This window comes from Leuresthes tenuis, unplaced genomic scaffold (genome assembly GCF_036924035.1).
Source record: "Leuresthes tenuis unplaced genomic scaffold, fLeuTen1.0.hap1 SCAF_16, whole genome shotgun sequence".
NCBI classification, from domain to species: Eukaryota; Metazoa; Chordata; class Actinopteri; order Atheriniformes; family Atherinopsidae; genus Leuresthes; species Leuresthes tenuis.
The window spans coordinates 13,350,281-13,366,160 of NW_027325370.1; the positions used below are offsets into that span (position 1 = coordinate 13,350,281).

Consider the following 15,880-nt stretch of genomic DNA (forward strand, 5'->3'; position numbering starts at 1 on the left):
TCTGTAATTACAAACAGAGCAAAAACTGCTGAGATAAAAAGTAAAAAGCAATTTGTAAGTTCAAAGCAAAGGACCCAGTGGTAAAAAAAATAAATAAAAAAGAGAAATGGTTGGATTGTAAACCAGCAGCCAGGACACACTTCAGCTCATACTTCACATCAGTGCTTCAGTGGGGGCCCGACAAGTCCTGTTTTATCTGCACTATATGAAGGGAGACACTCATGTGCAGATGGATGTTGGTATGTTTGCTGTTTTCTTAAACAGCTCTGTGGAGGCTGATGAGAAAATCAGAATGATCTTCAAACATTTGTTTATTCACAAAAAGTCTCATTAGAGAGGTCTTCCACAGCCATTACACACAGCTGCGATTATTTATGGCAAACACAATTAAACCCACCGAAAATCCCTATTAAACTGAGTGAAATTATGTTTTGGTAAATGATAGGACTCTTTTTTTAATGTTCCACCTCATATCGGGGCTACATGGCCACAAGAATGTGTGTGTGCATGGTCTTAAGAGTGTGTGAGGTTATTCCTTCCAGTACTTTATAGTTATAGCTAATGGTGTGTGTTCTGTATTTGATTTATAGTTAGTAGGGTAGGTGTGTTATTTGAACAATCCCAGCACATCTCGACAGGGGGAGGGGGGATTTCACATTTTAATTACTGTTATATTTTAATATTTTTCTAACTACCTTTTACATTCTTTTCTATCATCCGTTCCTCAATTCTTTCTTTTGTTGTTGGTGGTCTGTTGCAGAGAGGGTTGCCTGTTTCTATGGAAACGGACTGAGCCAGATGAAATTTGTTACTTGCACTTGTCTATCCTCTGTGTGTGTGCGTGTGTGTGCGTGTGTGTGTGTGTGTGTGTGTGTGTGTGTGTGTGTGTTGACTGGTTTTGGCTCTGAAGAGAAGGAATGATGATTTACGAGGGTCTGATTCACCGGGCAGATACTGATGGTGTGTGTGTGTCTCTATAGTCGCTCACTTTACATCCACCTCACAGCTGTAATTCTACGCTCTTATCGGTGGTACTCAAAAATCACCATGGGAATGATCAACATCGCCATAGAAATGACATATTGGGATCAGCTCATGGGGGAGAGGACGCCTAATATATTTGATGCCTTCTGTATTTGTGTGAGTGCATCTTTTTTTATAGCTCTGTTGATATTTTGTGGCTCTTTAATAAGGTTCACACCTCTGATGTAGAGGTGTTCAGAATCACTTACTACATAGTCCACTATATGGTGAGTTTGCCATTTTATTTTGCTGTCTGAGCATATAGTGAGATTTAATGTACCCCATATAGCTGACTCGAAGCTATCCCACAGTGCACCCTGAAACGTAGTGTAAAATCGATGGCCACGAACCCAGCAGATATATACCATAATGCATTGTTTCGAAGGAATCTATCATCATCATATTTAGTTTTACTGGCTTCCGAGTGATGTAGATTTTTAAGGAAATAACAGATTTAGAAGTTTATTTTTCCTCTTTCCTAATAGCACAATACAAATACAAGGTGTGATGCAAGACATAATTAGCTAACTTTTATATGATTAATGTGAACTGAGCAGGAAATCACAAACAGCTCAAGTAATTTTATATTTAGTTTCTTTGGGACCAAACTTTTTCTTTCTTGTTTTTTTCTTAACTGGTCTGTTAAATTGGTCTGTTAAATTTAATGACAGCGTTCATGGTGCCGTGACAATGACCCAAGTAATGTCCAATCCTCTATTATGATTATGAGCCTGCTATATAGCCCTCTACAATTGAAAAAGTTCTCGATTAGGATTATTATATGGCTCAGTGATCTCAGATACAGAGTTAGTTTCAGCTAACGATTTAACATTAAATTTGCAGAAGAACACTGGACAGGGCCCAGCCAAAGAGACTGAACACTAGGCCACTAGCCACGGCTTTTAGCCTGGGATGTGAGTGGGGCTGGATTACCATATTCATAGATCCACAAATACGGAATGAGGGCAAAGGTATGGAGTCATACCCAAGCCATTTTAAGGCTTAGGTATGACTTGATACTTTCAAAATGTTCTGTTTTTGACGGACAAGGATGGAACGTGTGACTAAAGTGTGACTCAAATACAACTTTGGTAAAAATGTCTCAAATGTTTCATGAAAGATAGAACTAATAATTTCCTTAAGCCACAAGTTATCTACTTGATTTGCCCTCTATGTCTGACTGAATTCACTCTCTAAAATCAAAGAGGTGCAACATCTCACTAATGAGTGTCCTTGTGTCTCTGCTGCAGAACTCCCAGAAGAAAAGAGGAGCACGACCCAACAACAAACCTGACAAGAAGCCCGCTCCACAGGTAATGCACAAACAGACACAGGCACACACACACTCATAGGTGTTCCTCCAGATGGTTCAAATAATCAATAAGAGAAACAAAGTGCTGTGTCAGCTGCCAAAGACACTTAAACCTGGAGAGAAACTGACATTGATCCAACAAGCAAACCACAGATGGAGAGGAATAAAAAGTAAACAAGTTTCTATGAAGGCGTTGTTGGAGTTTTCTTTTTGTTGCAAAAAGAAACTTAAGCAGACATTTCTGCCCTGAATGTTTGGATTTGCATTACTTTATAATCACATACACAAATGCAGTTGACAGAAACAGCTAAAAATATGAAAAATAGATGATAAATGTCATCATATTTTCAGTGGAGCTTTTGTTGTCGGTATCGCCTCAGGCAGCTGTCACCTCTCCAGAAATGCAACCACATGTGCTGCTGGTGAACTTGGTTGGTGGCTGTTACTGCTGCTGATTGAGCAGGTATAACAGAGCGGAGGTGGCTCCAAGTGATGAAGTTTAGCTCAGGAAAAGTTTCCGTTGTGTGAAAAAACAAACCTGCTTTTTCATTTCACTGATTCCCATCTAAATGCCCCACAGTCAGCCACAGATTGTTTAGCCTTTTGATGGCAAAATGAAACTCAGAACAAGAAACAAGATGTAGTTTGCCCTCAAAATGAAACTCAGAACAAGATGTATTTATATCTGAGTTTCATTTCTATCCGTTGTTGTTGTGGCGTCACAATGGATATGAAATGAAATCACGGAGCACAACCAGTACCAATAAAATCTAAATAACGAAAACAATCATTGGCCACTTATTTTATTGAACCATATAGTTTTCACCATGGAACAAGTTTTTGTTTTTAGGAGACCAGAGCTGACATGTTTGATTTATCTGGAGTCACAGATAGCAGCTGTCAGAAATCTTGCATGATTGATAAATATGTCTCTGCCATAACTCATGGTGATGTTGTCTTTGACCCATTTCCTCTGGGGAACACTCCAGCTGAGTGCAGCAAGAAGCAGTTAGATCAGCATGTCCTTTATTCTCCCTCATCTCTCCTCCTCTGGTCTCCAGCTTGTCCTGTAGGTGTTTGCACTTAACTATAAATCTGGCAGAACACGTTTTTACATCGGGATTACAGATCAAGCCCCAACCATGTGCTTTGAATCTCTGCCTCCTTTGCACTGTGTCCCTCTTATAAACCACTGTAACTTTTCCTCACCCATTTTAAGCAAGCCCTTCTTATTAATGACACCAAAGTAGCTCAAACAAGTTCACTCTTCATATGTGAAAAGCTATTGCACCAGATGGTGTGTGAGCTCAGGTTTACTGAACAGTAAAGTGAAAAAATAAAGATCAAACCCAAGCACACTTAACACATCACCACAGAGGGTTTTTGCAGTGAAGGTAATTCTCTCCACTGCTGTTTCTCCTGGGCTCTAACGCGAGCCCAGGCTTCCTTTCCAAACCACATACCATAAATGGCTCTAAATTCGCCAGCCCTCATCTCTCTTCATGTGGTTGGAAACGCTCCACGGGTCGTAAAACAAACACAGCCACGGAGCTGCTTCTGAGGAATGGGAAGGCGGTCACCTCAGGTCAGCTATAGCAACAACCGAGTTTGGGATGAGAGAAGGCGGCATACATGAACAAGATTTGAAGATTTTTTTTTTCTCCCAGATAATGTTAAGCGAGGTTATGATATTGTTCTGAATGTTTGTACTGAGAGGTGGGGACAGGAAAGCAACCTGAGTGAACCACTACAGGGCAGAAGAATTAGCGACAACTTACAAGGTAGTTGCCTATATACATATCCAGCAGAACAACATTATTTTTATTTAGTTGTGTTTTTGGCCTTTTGATGAATGCAATCACATATTCACTTTCAGCTGTTGGATGTTCGGCAGACAACAAGTTCAATTCTTAAACAAAATATGCACCCTTTTTCAAGAAAAATACAGCTTTTCCTTGTCAAGTTTGACCTGTAGCTTATGATTACATATGTAAAAAGATTAGATATCTTTAGATCTACTTGTGCTTCAGTTAGTATTTACCTTTATGCCATAGTTGGTTTTTGTTTCCACTGGGTACATGTGTTACTACTGCTGAACTAGTAGTTTGCACTTTCATTTGTGAACATTAACATTCACAGGTCAGTGACTTAGTAAATATACTTTTCAGATGATAGATCAGATCTGGGGCAAGCCACTAATAAATGGGTTTCCTGGAGTTTCTGTTTTCTTTTCCTCTAAAAGTTGGACTCACCATGACAATGACCTCACTATTTTGTAGCCGTAAGCTGCAAGTCAGTCAAACACAGCTTTGTGATGATTTTTTTTCAAGTTCAAGGCTATTCTGAATAGAATGAAAGGCCAATTCATCCCAGAAAAGTTGCTGTTGTGTAAGAGATGGTGGCTTGTGCCCGACTGACAGAAAGCAAACTGTTTTAGTGCGTGATCTTTTCCAGGGAGGATGTCAAAATGTTGCTGTTGCTTGAAAAATATTGAAATTCACAACATGATTCAATCATCACATGCTTCAACTTTTGACCCGTTTTGTCAAATCCCTCGTCTGGATGCATCTAAACATGGCGGTTTCAGTTCAGTCTTTACTTTAGGAGATTTGACTGGTCTGCTTGTTGTGCATGTTTGAGTGCGTGCTCCTGTGTTCATCCATGTCTTTTATGCACTTCATGTGCATCTGTCCTGTCAGGTTCTTTGTCCATCTCTGAATAACCTCTGTCCTCTGAGTGAGGAGCATTCATCTCTTTGTATGTCTCACTTCTTCACAAGAGAGATACAGTTCATGTCAGTGTTTTCCTGTTTATCATTTTTAAAATTCATTTTGAGTTTTGACAAGTTACACAAGCGAGGGTGTGTTTGGTTATTGCTCTTTTATTAATTTAATTATTTTTCTGCCTGTAATGTAACCCTTCACAACCACAGCTGATTTAGACGTGATGGATTGTGATGACGGCCTTACAATTATAGACTGAGGATCCTCTCTTTTTTTTCTGCTGTTAAGTGAGAAACTCAACTAATTTGGGGCTGAATAGATTCAGTGTTATTCAAGTTTGTTTCAAGTGGAAAGAGCTCTGATGTCTTTTTAAACTAAGGTGTTATCTTAATTCCTGACAGCTCCAGAAGAGGTAATCCTTTATTATTCATGGTAGAACATGTCGCTGCTTTGAACCTGAAATCCGTGGCGTTCTTGTTTCTGTTTACCTTAAGATTTCTATAAGATTGTTGTTACAAGATTTTCTAATAGATTGATTCTTTTTCAGCTAACTTGGTAAATGTCCAGTGCAACTGAAAAAAAAAACGTTCGGAAAGCCTCAAAAGGTTCTTGATTTGAATTGGTAACAGCTTGTTGCCCTTCGCGTGCCATGTCTTTTGCATGTGTCAGTCTCTCTGGTATGTAGGGTTTTTGTGTCATTATCACCTCGGTGCTCTCATTCCACTCTGTCCCGTCACTCCAGGAGGACAGTTCGGACCTGAAGTGTCAGCTCCACTTTGCTAAAGAGGAATCGGCCCTGATGTGCAAGAAGCTGACCAAGCTGGTGAAGGACAGCGACGCCATGAAGGAGGAGCTGGCCAAGTACAGGTCGCTGTACGGAGATGTCAACGCTTCGCTCACCGTGGAGGAGGTGAGAGAACGATGAGGTGGAATTCACCACAGAGGCATTTCACTTCGCAAACAGGGAGTCTGTCGGAATTTACTTTGTCAAAGTCAGATAGAGGTTAAGGAGTAAGTTCACTTTGACAGTAGTGGTGGGAGCAGTATGATCTTCAGGTCTCTGGATTGTGGGAAGAAGTCACAAAACACTGCTCCACCCTGCTGATTGTTATCTGAAGACACTTGAAGGAATTCCAAATACTGATGTGATTATTCGTCTTTTTACAGCATTCAGTTCAGGGCTATAATACTGTTTCATGAAGGTTGTTATGGTCGTCATGGTGTAGAAAATATCCCCACCCTTTTGTACTCATAAAAACGTAAGTGGCGTGTATTGTATTTTTTTCTGGCCAAAATCCCTGGGAACACTGCACCGGGGATTTTGCATTGTTTTTGAACAAACACCAAACTATTGTTTTCTAAATTGGCTTTTCATGCTCTTCATCAAGCAGAATGCTGGCAATTATTTTCCTACAGTGTTAACAGTTGGTACAATGTAATGTCTCAGTCATTTGTGTGAATCGTGAGGCTTTAGATATCTGCCAGTGCTGGGGTTAGGGTTTACTTTTGACAATCTCATTTTAACATTTGTTCGTTTGTTCTTTCCAAGCTTTGAGTTTTGAAAGTTCGAGGCACTTATAAGCACTGAGCTGATGCTGATGATCTGAAAGCTCCACATTTCTTTGAAAAGGAAGAGAATTGATATGTGGGAGATGAATAAATATTTCTTTTTTAATAATCTCTCCCCAGGTTGCCGACTCCCCTCACACCCGCGAGGCAGAGATCAGAGTCCATCTGAAGCTGGTAGAGGAGGAGGCCAACCTGCTGAGTCGACGCATTGTGGAGCTGGAGGTTGAAAACAGGGGCCTGCGAGCCGAAATGGATGACATGAAGGGGCCTCAAGGTAGTTCACCTAATGAGTAAACTATTATAAACTATTATAGTAAACTATAATGAGTAACAGTTACAGTAATTGTGCAATGAGTAATCAATTTCTTAGAGATGTGAGCTGTAGGTGGAAACAATTTGAGATAAGCAGGTAGCAGTTACCATGAGTCTCACAAATCACATCTTTGTTATGCTTTGTATTATGATTGATGGCTGCCAGTCAAACTGCCGCTTTGCCTCAGATCTGGGCCGTTTGTCTGTGAACTCAAACATTTTTCGGCAACTTGAAAGTCAAGCTTGAAATCTTCTACTGAAAACTAGACTGCAGTCGTGCACAAAATCTAATAAACATACTTTCGGAAATGTTCTGCCAGTTCAGTTTTTCAAACCTCTTCTGGATAGTTCTTATCTAATTGTTCAATACATCTCCAATACACTTTTCCCCTTTTTTCACTTGCTTCTCTGGTATGTTTCAGCTCTCCGTCTTAAATTTTTTCATAACCTCTCCCTTTGTCTTCATCCCAGATGGTCCTCAAGAACTTACTGGTGTTGGTGGTGGACTGGGGGCGGGGCATGGTCTCACAGGAGGCGCCATGGTGCTTGGGGGAGGGGCGTCATCTGAAAACGTCATGGAGCTCCAGAGACATCTCCAGTTTGTTGAGGAAGAGGCGGAGCTCCTGAGAAGATCTCTCATCGAGATGGAAGAGCAGAACAAACTCCTGATGAACGAAATCAACCGCTATAAATCTGAACTTCCACCATCAACGTCTGCACTGTCGTCCAATTCATTAATGTCGCTGACGGACGGGCTGCTCAACGACAGCCCTGTCCACTCTATACAGGAAGGGGCGGTGCTTATCAGCACTGACACCCCACCCCATGAGGAGGAGCTCCGAGTGGCGAGGCTTCAAATTGGAGAACTGAGTGGGAAAGTGAAGAAGCTGCAGTATGAGAATCGTGTGCTCCTATCCAACCTGCAGCGCTGTGATCTGGCCTCCTATCATGGTCTGTCCTCTTCATCCTCCTCCTCCTCATTAAGACTGGCTCTGGAGACAGATGCAGAAGCTGGAGACTCAGCTGAATGCCTCCCTTCCAGGTAATTTCAAGTTTTTCTTTTATGTGTTTGATTGCAAAACTATAGATATGCTGTAGTGCAGATCCACCAAAGTAGTACTGTAGTCACTTGTGGTAGCATTGGCAGTATACATATTATACAGATCCATCTAGTTTACATCCAAGCATATACAGTCAAGACCAAGTTGTTGATTTCTAACTGGTAGTAATGAATTTGTTATTTACATTGCTTTATAACAATGGCTCTTTCAAGACTATTTATTATTATTATGTTATTATTCAGTATTTTATATATTTGTTTTAATCTCTGGTCCATTTAAAGTAAAATTTAAAGTGAAATTGGCAACAAACACATACACCCAGACACAGTTGTGGGAATTAACACAGCGGTAATAAAAACAAATCCCAGTGCGAGCGCTGCAAATGTACAGCCATCCGCATAAATTATTTCTTCATGCTAAAGATTCAATAAAGATGCCATCAGAAGCTCACAATGATGTCAAGCAACTGTAAAGCAGTCATGCGGGGCTTGAAACCAAAGTTGTGGCTGTGTGGTACCTCAGCCCCCTGGCACTCTAGGCCAGTTTAAGTGTGCATAAAAAAAATGTCAATGTATTTCAAAACAACGAAAAGCACGTTGTTTTACGGTTCATCGACTGCTTTAATGTTGTTTTAAAGATATGCCATGTTTCAACATATGCCTGTGGCTCATTTATTAAGAGACAATGAGCCCTTCCCAACCAGACATTGTTTTTTGGTGCTTGTTGATACCTCTAGTGGGCTATCAGAGAATCAGTGATCCAGTTTGTTTTGCACAGATGTTACATCTGACATTACAGCTGACTTTCAATGAACAACTGATGAAAAATCGTCATCATATTCTAACGTGGTACCCAGACCAAAGCCAGCTTTGTGCTTCCTTGTGGATGTGAACAGAGACAGCAGCAGATGCCAGTAATCAGAAATGTGTTATGCTACTTCTTTCTTTGGAAGCATCCAAACAAAAGATCCGCACACACTGACTTCTTTTGTCAAATTTAGAACTTTTAACCTGTGCAAATTATTGCAGAATAGGTTGTTCCTTAAGTACAATCACAGATAAATTGTACACGTCTCACATGACCTTTCTTTAAAAATTGAGTGTCCACTTTGGCTTTCCAGCTCATGCACAGATGCTGTTTCTTTTACCGAAAGTTTGGTGACTGCGAAAAATTCTTTCCTCCAGCTGTGCTCGAGCGCATAAACCTGCTTTGACAGTTCAAATTATTATTGCCTATCAGAATTCAACTGCATTGAGACTGAAAGGTAATTCTGACCAAACTGTCTTGCTTCTTGATCTCTTCAGTCTCTTGTTGTTATAGAAATGGAGATGTTGAAATTTCAGATGTGATGAAGAACGATGACAAAATCTCCACAAACAAAAGTCATCATTGGTAGTTGGTCTCTAAAGAGGTCTCTTTGTTTTTCCATCAGCCCGCCCCATCGGAAGGAGCCAGTAGGGGAGAATGACGCTCTTGACATCGATGAACAGAAAAAGAGGATTGAGGACAATGCTGACGCAACAACTTCACTGCCTGGATGCCTGAGGCAGAAGGACCATGATGCCTTGTTGGCCATGAGGGACCAGGCTCGCTTGGTTTCCACGGCGATACAGCTCCTGACCTCCCCTGAGTCTAACTGCCTCACCTCCTCCCCTTCCATTTATCACAAGGTCTGCAGCAATGAGGCAGCAGAGCCGTGTGACCTGGAGAAACCTCAGCCTCACAGCCAGGTAACCGTCCTCTGTCTGCCTGAAACTGTCAGATGAAACTAGATGTCTTTACACTGGATATTTTCCCTGTGACACTTTTTAAGCCATACATCAATTAATCAAATTGTTGAGATGTCGGAAGACACTTTTCCAATTGCCCTTCGCGTGCCATGGAAAAAAAAAAAGGAAGACACTTTTCCAGTCACATATTGCATCATAGCTTCATTGATTTTGCTGTATCTGTAGCTTTCTCTGATTGTTCAGCCATCTGCAGTAGCAGCAGCAGCGTCTCATTTATCAAATCTAGCTGTTCCCCCATACTTCCAATAATGATAAATAAATGTAGGGATAAATCAATTTTTTCTGATCCCCAGATTTCAGAGCTGTCTGATGTGGCAGACCGCCCTCTGGTTGCTGCTCTGACCAGCAGGCTTCAGGCCCTGCACAGCCAGCTGCAGGCGTTTGTTGAGCAGGTAGACAGCCTTAGTAAACCCCAGTCAGGTGGAAGGGACGCTCAGGTGGAAGGATCGTCCTCTCCGGCCTCACCCTGCACCTCTGTGCCGTGCTCTGGAGATCCAGAGATCAGAACAGAGGAAAAGGTACAAGACAAGAAGCACAGTCCTCTTCCTCACTCCTTTTCACTCCTTTCTCTTTCATTTATTTCTTATTATATTTTGAAGAGTGTTTTGGGTTTTCCTTTCTAGTTTATTTCTCTGTTGTTCTCAGTTTTTGTTTTTGTGCCTAAACATTTGTTTGGCTAACCAACACTGTCAACCCCATTCCAACATGCTGCTTGGTTTATCCACACAGTGAAGAATGAATTCACACAGCATGTTCAAATCTGACTGCCAGCAACATCCACACCATAACGTCTTATTCCACATTAATTTGAAATGATTACAGCTGCTGAATCAAGTCCAAAACACACTAATTCTAAATTGTACGAAGCAGTCCTCCTTTGCTGCATAGATACATCAAATGAAGTCAGATTTGAGCTGCCAATAGCCCATGTCCTCTGCATGCTATTAAATTGCCTCCTAACCTGTATTTAGATGCTGCTTTGTGCCTCAAATGGAGAAATTTGCATGGATGTAGTGATGTTATAAGATACCATTTATTTGTAACAATTCCACACATAGCATTTTTGCCAATACATGTTACTATTCAGAGTTGTATTTGACTGAACTCAGCTTGGCGTGAAATATCCTAGCTGGACAGTTTTCATGTGGTTGTTTCTATAACGTCATGCCAATAGCTGACTTTTAAATAGTAGTTTTAATCACATTTTATCATTTCTTTGTACAGTAATGAAAATAGGACTCAGATTAAAAGAAGGGTTAGTTTTTTTGGTGTTGTCCATCTTTATTTTAGCTGCTCTTTCGACGTTCCACTTACTGAATGTTTTTTTGCCACTAAAGCTAAAAAAAATTTGATGTCTATACACAGAATTCAATTAGTCTGAGTTATTGAAATATGAAGGGATGAAAAGTGGTGTGAATGTCCCAGAGATGAAGATTGAGAGAGCTGTCCAAAAAGATTTCGTAAAGCAGCAGACGAGCTGGTGGGTTTGCTCTATAAGGACTTCCAGTCATGCTTCATGAATCGTATTTTCCATTTAAAATGCTCCACTGGGAAGTTTATGGGTTGCGGCGGATTGTCAGTGACGTATGATTTACTGTACTCTGAAAATCTATTTTCAACCATAGGATATTCCGTATGAAATTCAATATAACATTCACAAAGTTATAAAAGCACAACTGAGTCAGCAGAGGCATCAGCTGATTTAGCTTTATGTAGTCCTGGAAAAGGCCCATTTCTAAATTTAAAAATTTAAAAAACAAAAGAATCCTTCATAATTTCTTTGGAAAAGACAGAAAAATTCAAATCTATCACCACACCAGAAATTTGCGTTCATTTAGGCTTAAAATGAAGACCTTTGGAATTTGATGTTCTCCCTTTGCAACAGGAGAAAATCTGCTTTTCTTTTGTGATCTAATCTGGTTTGCCTGTTTGAAGGAAGCTGTGATGAAATTTTACATATTTTTTAAGTGACACCAGTAAAGTGTAATGTTTAAACTCCATTAGAGGCCAATTCCAACACCCCTCCTATCTCTCCTCCCCTTTCCTCGCATCTCTTGTCCTCTCTACCTTCCCTCTATCTTTCTGCATGGGCACCATAACCGATCGATTTCTGCACTTGACTTTCCCCTTTCCCACCTCTCAAACCTCCTTTTCCCCACTCTTAACACATCTTCATCATGTCCTTAACCACCGTGCTTTCCTCGCACATCTCACTTCCCTTTATACTTCCCTTTTTCCTATTCTTTCTTTTCCTTTTCTTGCGTCGTGTCACCTGTTTGTACCTCCCCTGTGCTTCATTGCCCCTTCGCGCTGACCTTTCATCCTAACCGCCTTACTCCTTCTCTTCCCATTCCTTCCCTTCTTCCTTATCCTCTTTCCCTTCTCTATCTCCCACTGCTGTTTTATACCTTCGATCTCCGTTCTTTGCACTCTTCTATGTCCGTTTCCATTTCTTCTCCTCGCCCTTCAGCCGTTCATTCTACCTTACATCATCCTATTCTTTCTTTTCTCCTCTCTCTCATTTTCCTCCCTGACCAAGCTCTTCTTCCTCTACATTCTTTTCTTTGTCTTGTGAGGCCCATAAGTCATTATTGTTTTTTTTATGTTTATTTGTTTTTCATGTTTTCTTAATGTTGTCACATGGATGGATGCCATTTTGGTTGTATTGTTTTTCTTATGGTTGTGTTCGTCTGTGCTGTTTTCTATCATTTCCTCCATTTTTATTTTTGTCCCACAATGTCTCCTCTCCCATCTCTACCTCTCTCTATGATTTTTTGTTTATTTGTTTTTTTTTCTTCATTAACTTGCCCATGCATGCATGCAGCAGCCTGATTATAGGAACCAATCAGAGCCAGAAGTGAAAGATGAAACTGAGGAGAACAGCCAATCCATCAGAAACGAGATGCGAAATCAGGAAATCAGCCAAATGGAACAGGAAGGGAAGAAGACAGATTGTGAAACGGTAAGCTCAATCTTTAACATCATGACAAGCACCAACTTAAATATGAGACCTGAGTTTTTCTCAGCCTCAGCTATTTCATGGCTGACAGCCAGCACAAGCATTTTTTGAGAGCCTCACAACAGTGTTTTGATGCCAAAATTCTCACTTGCATACACACATGCAGGTCATATCTACTCCTTTTACAGTCTGTACATAATGATGAACTTCCTACTGAAATAATACATGTTCAGTTGTCTTTAACTGACAAATAACTGTATGTATGTATGTATGATTACTGGCATGTCAATATAATTTGTTTATCTTGAGGTTTTGGAGCCAAAAAAAATGGTAGTTTAGCACCATGAACAGCAATTTCTATGTCTCTGATGCTGAATCTTAACAATTCCTATAAGGTGTGAAGTGACAATAAGCACAAATGCATTTACGTTTATCAATAATTGTTATCAATAATTATTGCTCACATCTAAAATAATAGAATTTATTTTAATGTCTTATTTCTGTGGTTCTCTGTGTTGAAAAATGAAATAGGATGAATTTTAACTCTAAATCTTTGTGGCTTTTTGTGAATGATGGGGTCAAAACTCATTTTTCTGCTACTATAGTCACATATAAAGGAGTCATGGCTCATGTTTTGGAGATCATGTTTATTACACACAGAGAGTGTGATGGCAACTGAGTCTCATCCATCTTTAAAGACACTCTCATAGATGCATGAGCACGTGCGTGGACAGCCAATGCTGCCTTATAGCTGGAAGCTACTGGTGGGATACAGTGGTGGCAGACTCTAGCTACACAATGTTGCAAACAAAAACAAACAGTGACTTCACTGTCAGCTGTAGAGCTGACAGGAAGAAAAGACCATTGTTTTGCTTGACCTTTTGCTGGTCTGTCTCCATGGAAACCAGAGCTGTGTTTCTTTGCATCTTTATCCACGATTAAGAGGGTGAATGGGACGAGGAGACTAAAATAGAATGATAGAAAAAAAGATAAATGAAAGGCAGATATTATACAGAATAACCCACTCTAGGAGTTCTCGTCCCCCCAGAATTTAGAATTCAGACTATTTATGTCAGTTATCTTTTGTTGTATTAAATGTTAGTTCTATTGCAGCTCAACCAATACTACAATGTCTAGTCTGTGTATCATAGCGAGAAACCTTGAATGGAATTATGATATGGTGTTACAATTTATACATTTTTTTCAGTAATTAAACAACATTTTAACGTTTTAAACTATCAAAATTGGAGGTGCCGTCTGGTGTATTTTTGTGCTTTGAAAGGAGCAAATCCTTTAGCTCATTTAGTTACTGAACACATGAACATGGAATTCATTTTCTTATCCAACTCTCAGTAAAATAGTCGAAAAACTGCCTATAATAAACCTATTTTGACATGAAAATCTAACCTGATTTCAAATCATCTTCTCATCTCAAAATGCTGATCGTGTGTGAATAAAACTTCTTTCCGCATTTTGCTCTTGCATTACCCCTCCTAATGTTTTTGCACACTTTCCAAGAGCATCAGCCACTCTTTCACAGCGGAGTCATTTTAGAACAAAGGTCAAAGTAGTTTTTCAGCCTGACAGTGGAGACTTTTAGCCATGGGGTGGTGCTCTCAGTGGAGGGTGATGAAGGGCAGAGGCTGAGCCCAGTGGAGGATAAAAAGGGGACATTAATGGTACAGTAGTGGGTCGATGGATCGCACTCACTCAGCTGCCAAATGAGCCATGCGAGAGTGTGTGGACCTGCAGTCATGTGTCATAGCTGAAATGGGATTTAAAGGGTGTTGTAGTGCCAAACTATTTTCCCACACATATCTGTTTCTGCCTTTATCATTTCCTTCGAAATTACTTCCCTTACACCTTGTCCTCTCACTACCGTTTATTCTTATACTTCTTTATCCTCTTTCATTTTTAATCGCTGACTCTCCACTTTGTTTCCTACCTAAAAATATTTCCTAGCCACTGCTTGTCATTCTTTCTCTCTTGCAATTTCTGTTTTTACCTCTCTGTCCCATTCCTTCCTAACTGTGCTTCTGACCATTTTCACCATTTTCTCCTTTCCTTCATTCTCTCATCCAGTTCATCCAGTCCGATGACTTCCGGGACCAGCTGTCTGAAGCAGAAGAGTTGGTTCGAGGAACTCAGGAGGAGCTGGAGAAAGAGAAACAAGATTACAGCGAAATTGCTCTTAAACTCTCACAGGTCAGTTTACCTCATAAATGAAAACACAGTCGGACTGAATATATACAGAAATGTGAAGAAGACATCTTTATAGTTTGAGTTTACATTTACCATTTTATTTTTTACATTTAATCTTGTTTACTTTTCTGGAGCAGCTCAATCTATTTATATATATCTTAAATAATGCTTTCTGAAGTTTTCCAGCAATTACATTGCAGTTGAATTCTAAGTAAGGTAATAACCCTTAAACATAAATATAAGGGGAGATGTATCTGATGGATAAGTTTCCATTAGAAAATAAATGTTTTGTCATTGAACTTTGGTTTTTTTGGTATGTATGTTTTCTGAATGCCCCCACCCCCCACCCCACCCTTAGCTCCAGGAGGAGCACCAGAAAGCCCTGCTCCGCCGGGACTTTCAGCTGCAGAGTCTGGGCCTCCATGCTCGGCTTCAGCAGAAGTTGTGGAGTCAGGAGAGGAATCTTCTGGTCCAAGAATCCCAGCACCTCAAACAGGCCCTGTTACTGCTCAGTCTCAAACTACGCTGCTTCCTCAAACAGTGGAGATTGAGTTGTAAAAAGGACACAGAGTGGAAAGATGTCTTAGAGGTATGAGGTGTAATCCAATACTTATCTGCTCTTATGTGCTGGTGTAGATTTGAAAAGAATGGTGACAGGTGACGCTTCACTGTGATTGGTTCTTTAGATAAACAGCCTGAAGGACCTGTACCTGCTGCTGGAGGAGGAGAACCTGCCGAGCCCCACTCACCAGGCAGACAAGAGAGGTTCTGCAGATGAACAGCCGCTCAGCCCAACTATAAAGGTACAAAGTGACATATGTGCACACATACAACCTTGACTTCAGAGCATCTTACATGTGAAATGACTTAAATACATTTCCCGAGGACTGCTTTTGTAACCTTTGCCTTAACCTGAAAATGCATCTGCA

At 40.4% G+C, this 15,880-nt stretch overlaps 1 protein-coding gene across 1 annotated transcript in view; it reads left to right on the forward strand.

Annotated features, from left to right (window-relative positions):
- The window catches only part of mtcl2 (microtubule crosslinking factor 2), an 88,138-nt gene that overhangs the window by 54,429 nt on the left and 17,829 nt on the right, over window positions 1-15,880 (forward strand). The window contains exons 5-14 of the mRNA XM_072366271.1: window positions 2,274-2,336; window positions 5,801-5,968; window positions 6,748-6,901; window positions 7,411-7,981; window positions 9,433-9,730; window positions 10,084-10,308; window positions 12,615-12,752; window positions 14,832-14,954; window positions 15,310-15,540; window positions 15,638-15,754. Of these exons, the coding sequence (XP_072222372.1) occupies window positions 2,274-2,336; window positions 5,801-5,968; window positions 6,748-6,901; window positions 7,411-7,981; window positions 9,433-9,730; window positions 10,084-10,308; window positions 12,615-12,752; window positions 14,832-14,954; window positions 15,310-15,540; window positions 15,638-15,754 (2,088 nt within the window). The remainder of the gene's footprint in view (window positions 1-2,273; window positions 2,337-5,800; window positions 5,969-6,747; window positions 6,902-7,410; window positions 7,982-9,432; window positions 9,731-10,083; window positions 10,309-12,614; window positions 12,753-14,831; window positions 14,955-15,309; window positions 15,541-15,637; window positions 15,755-15,880) is intronic.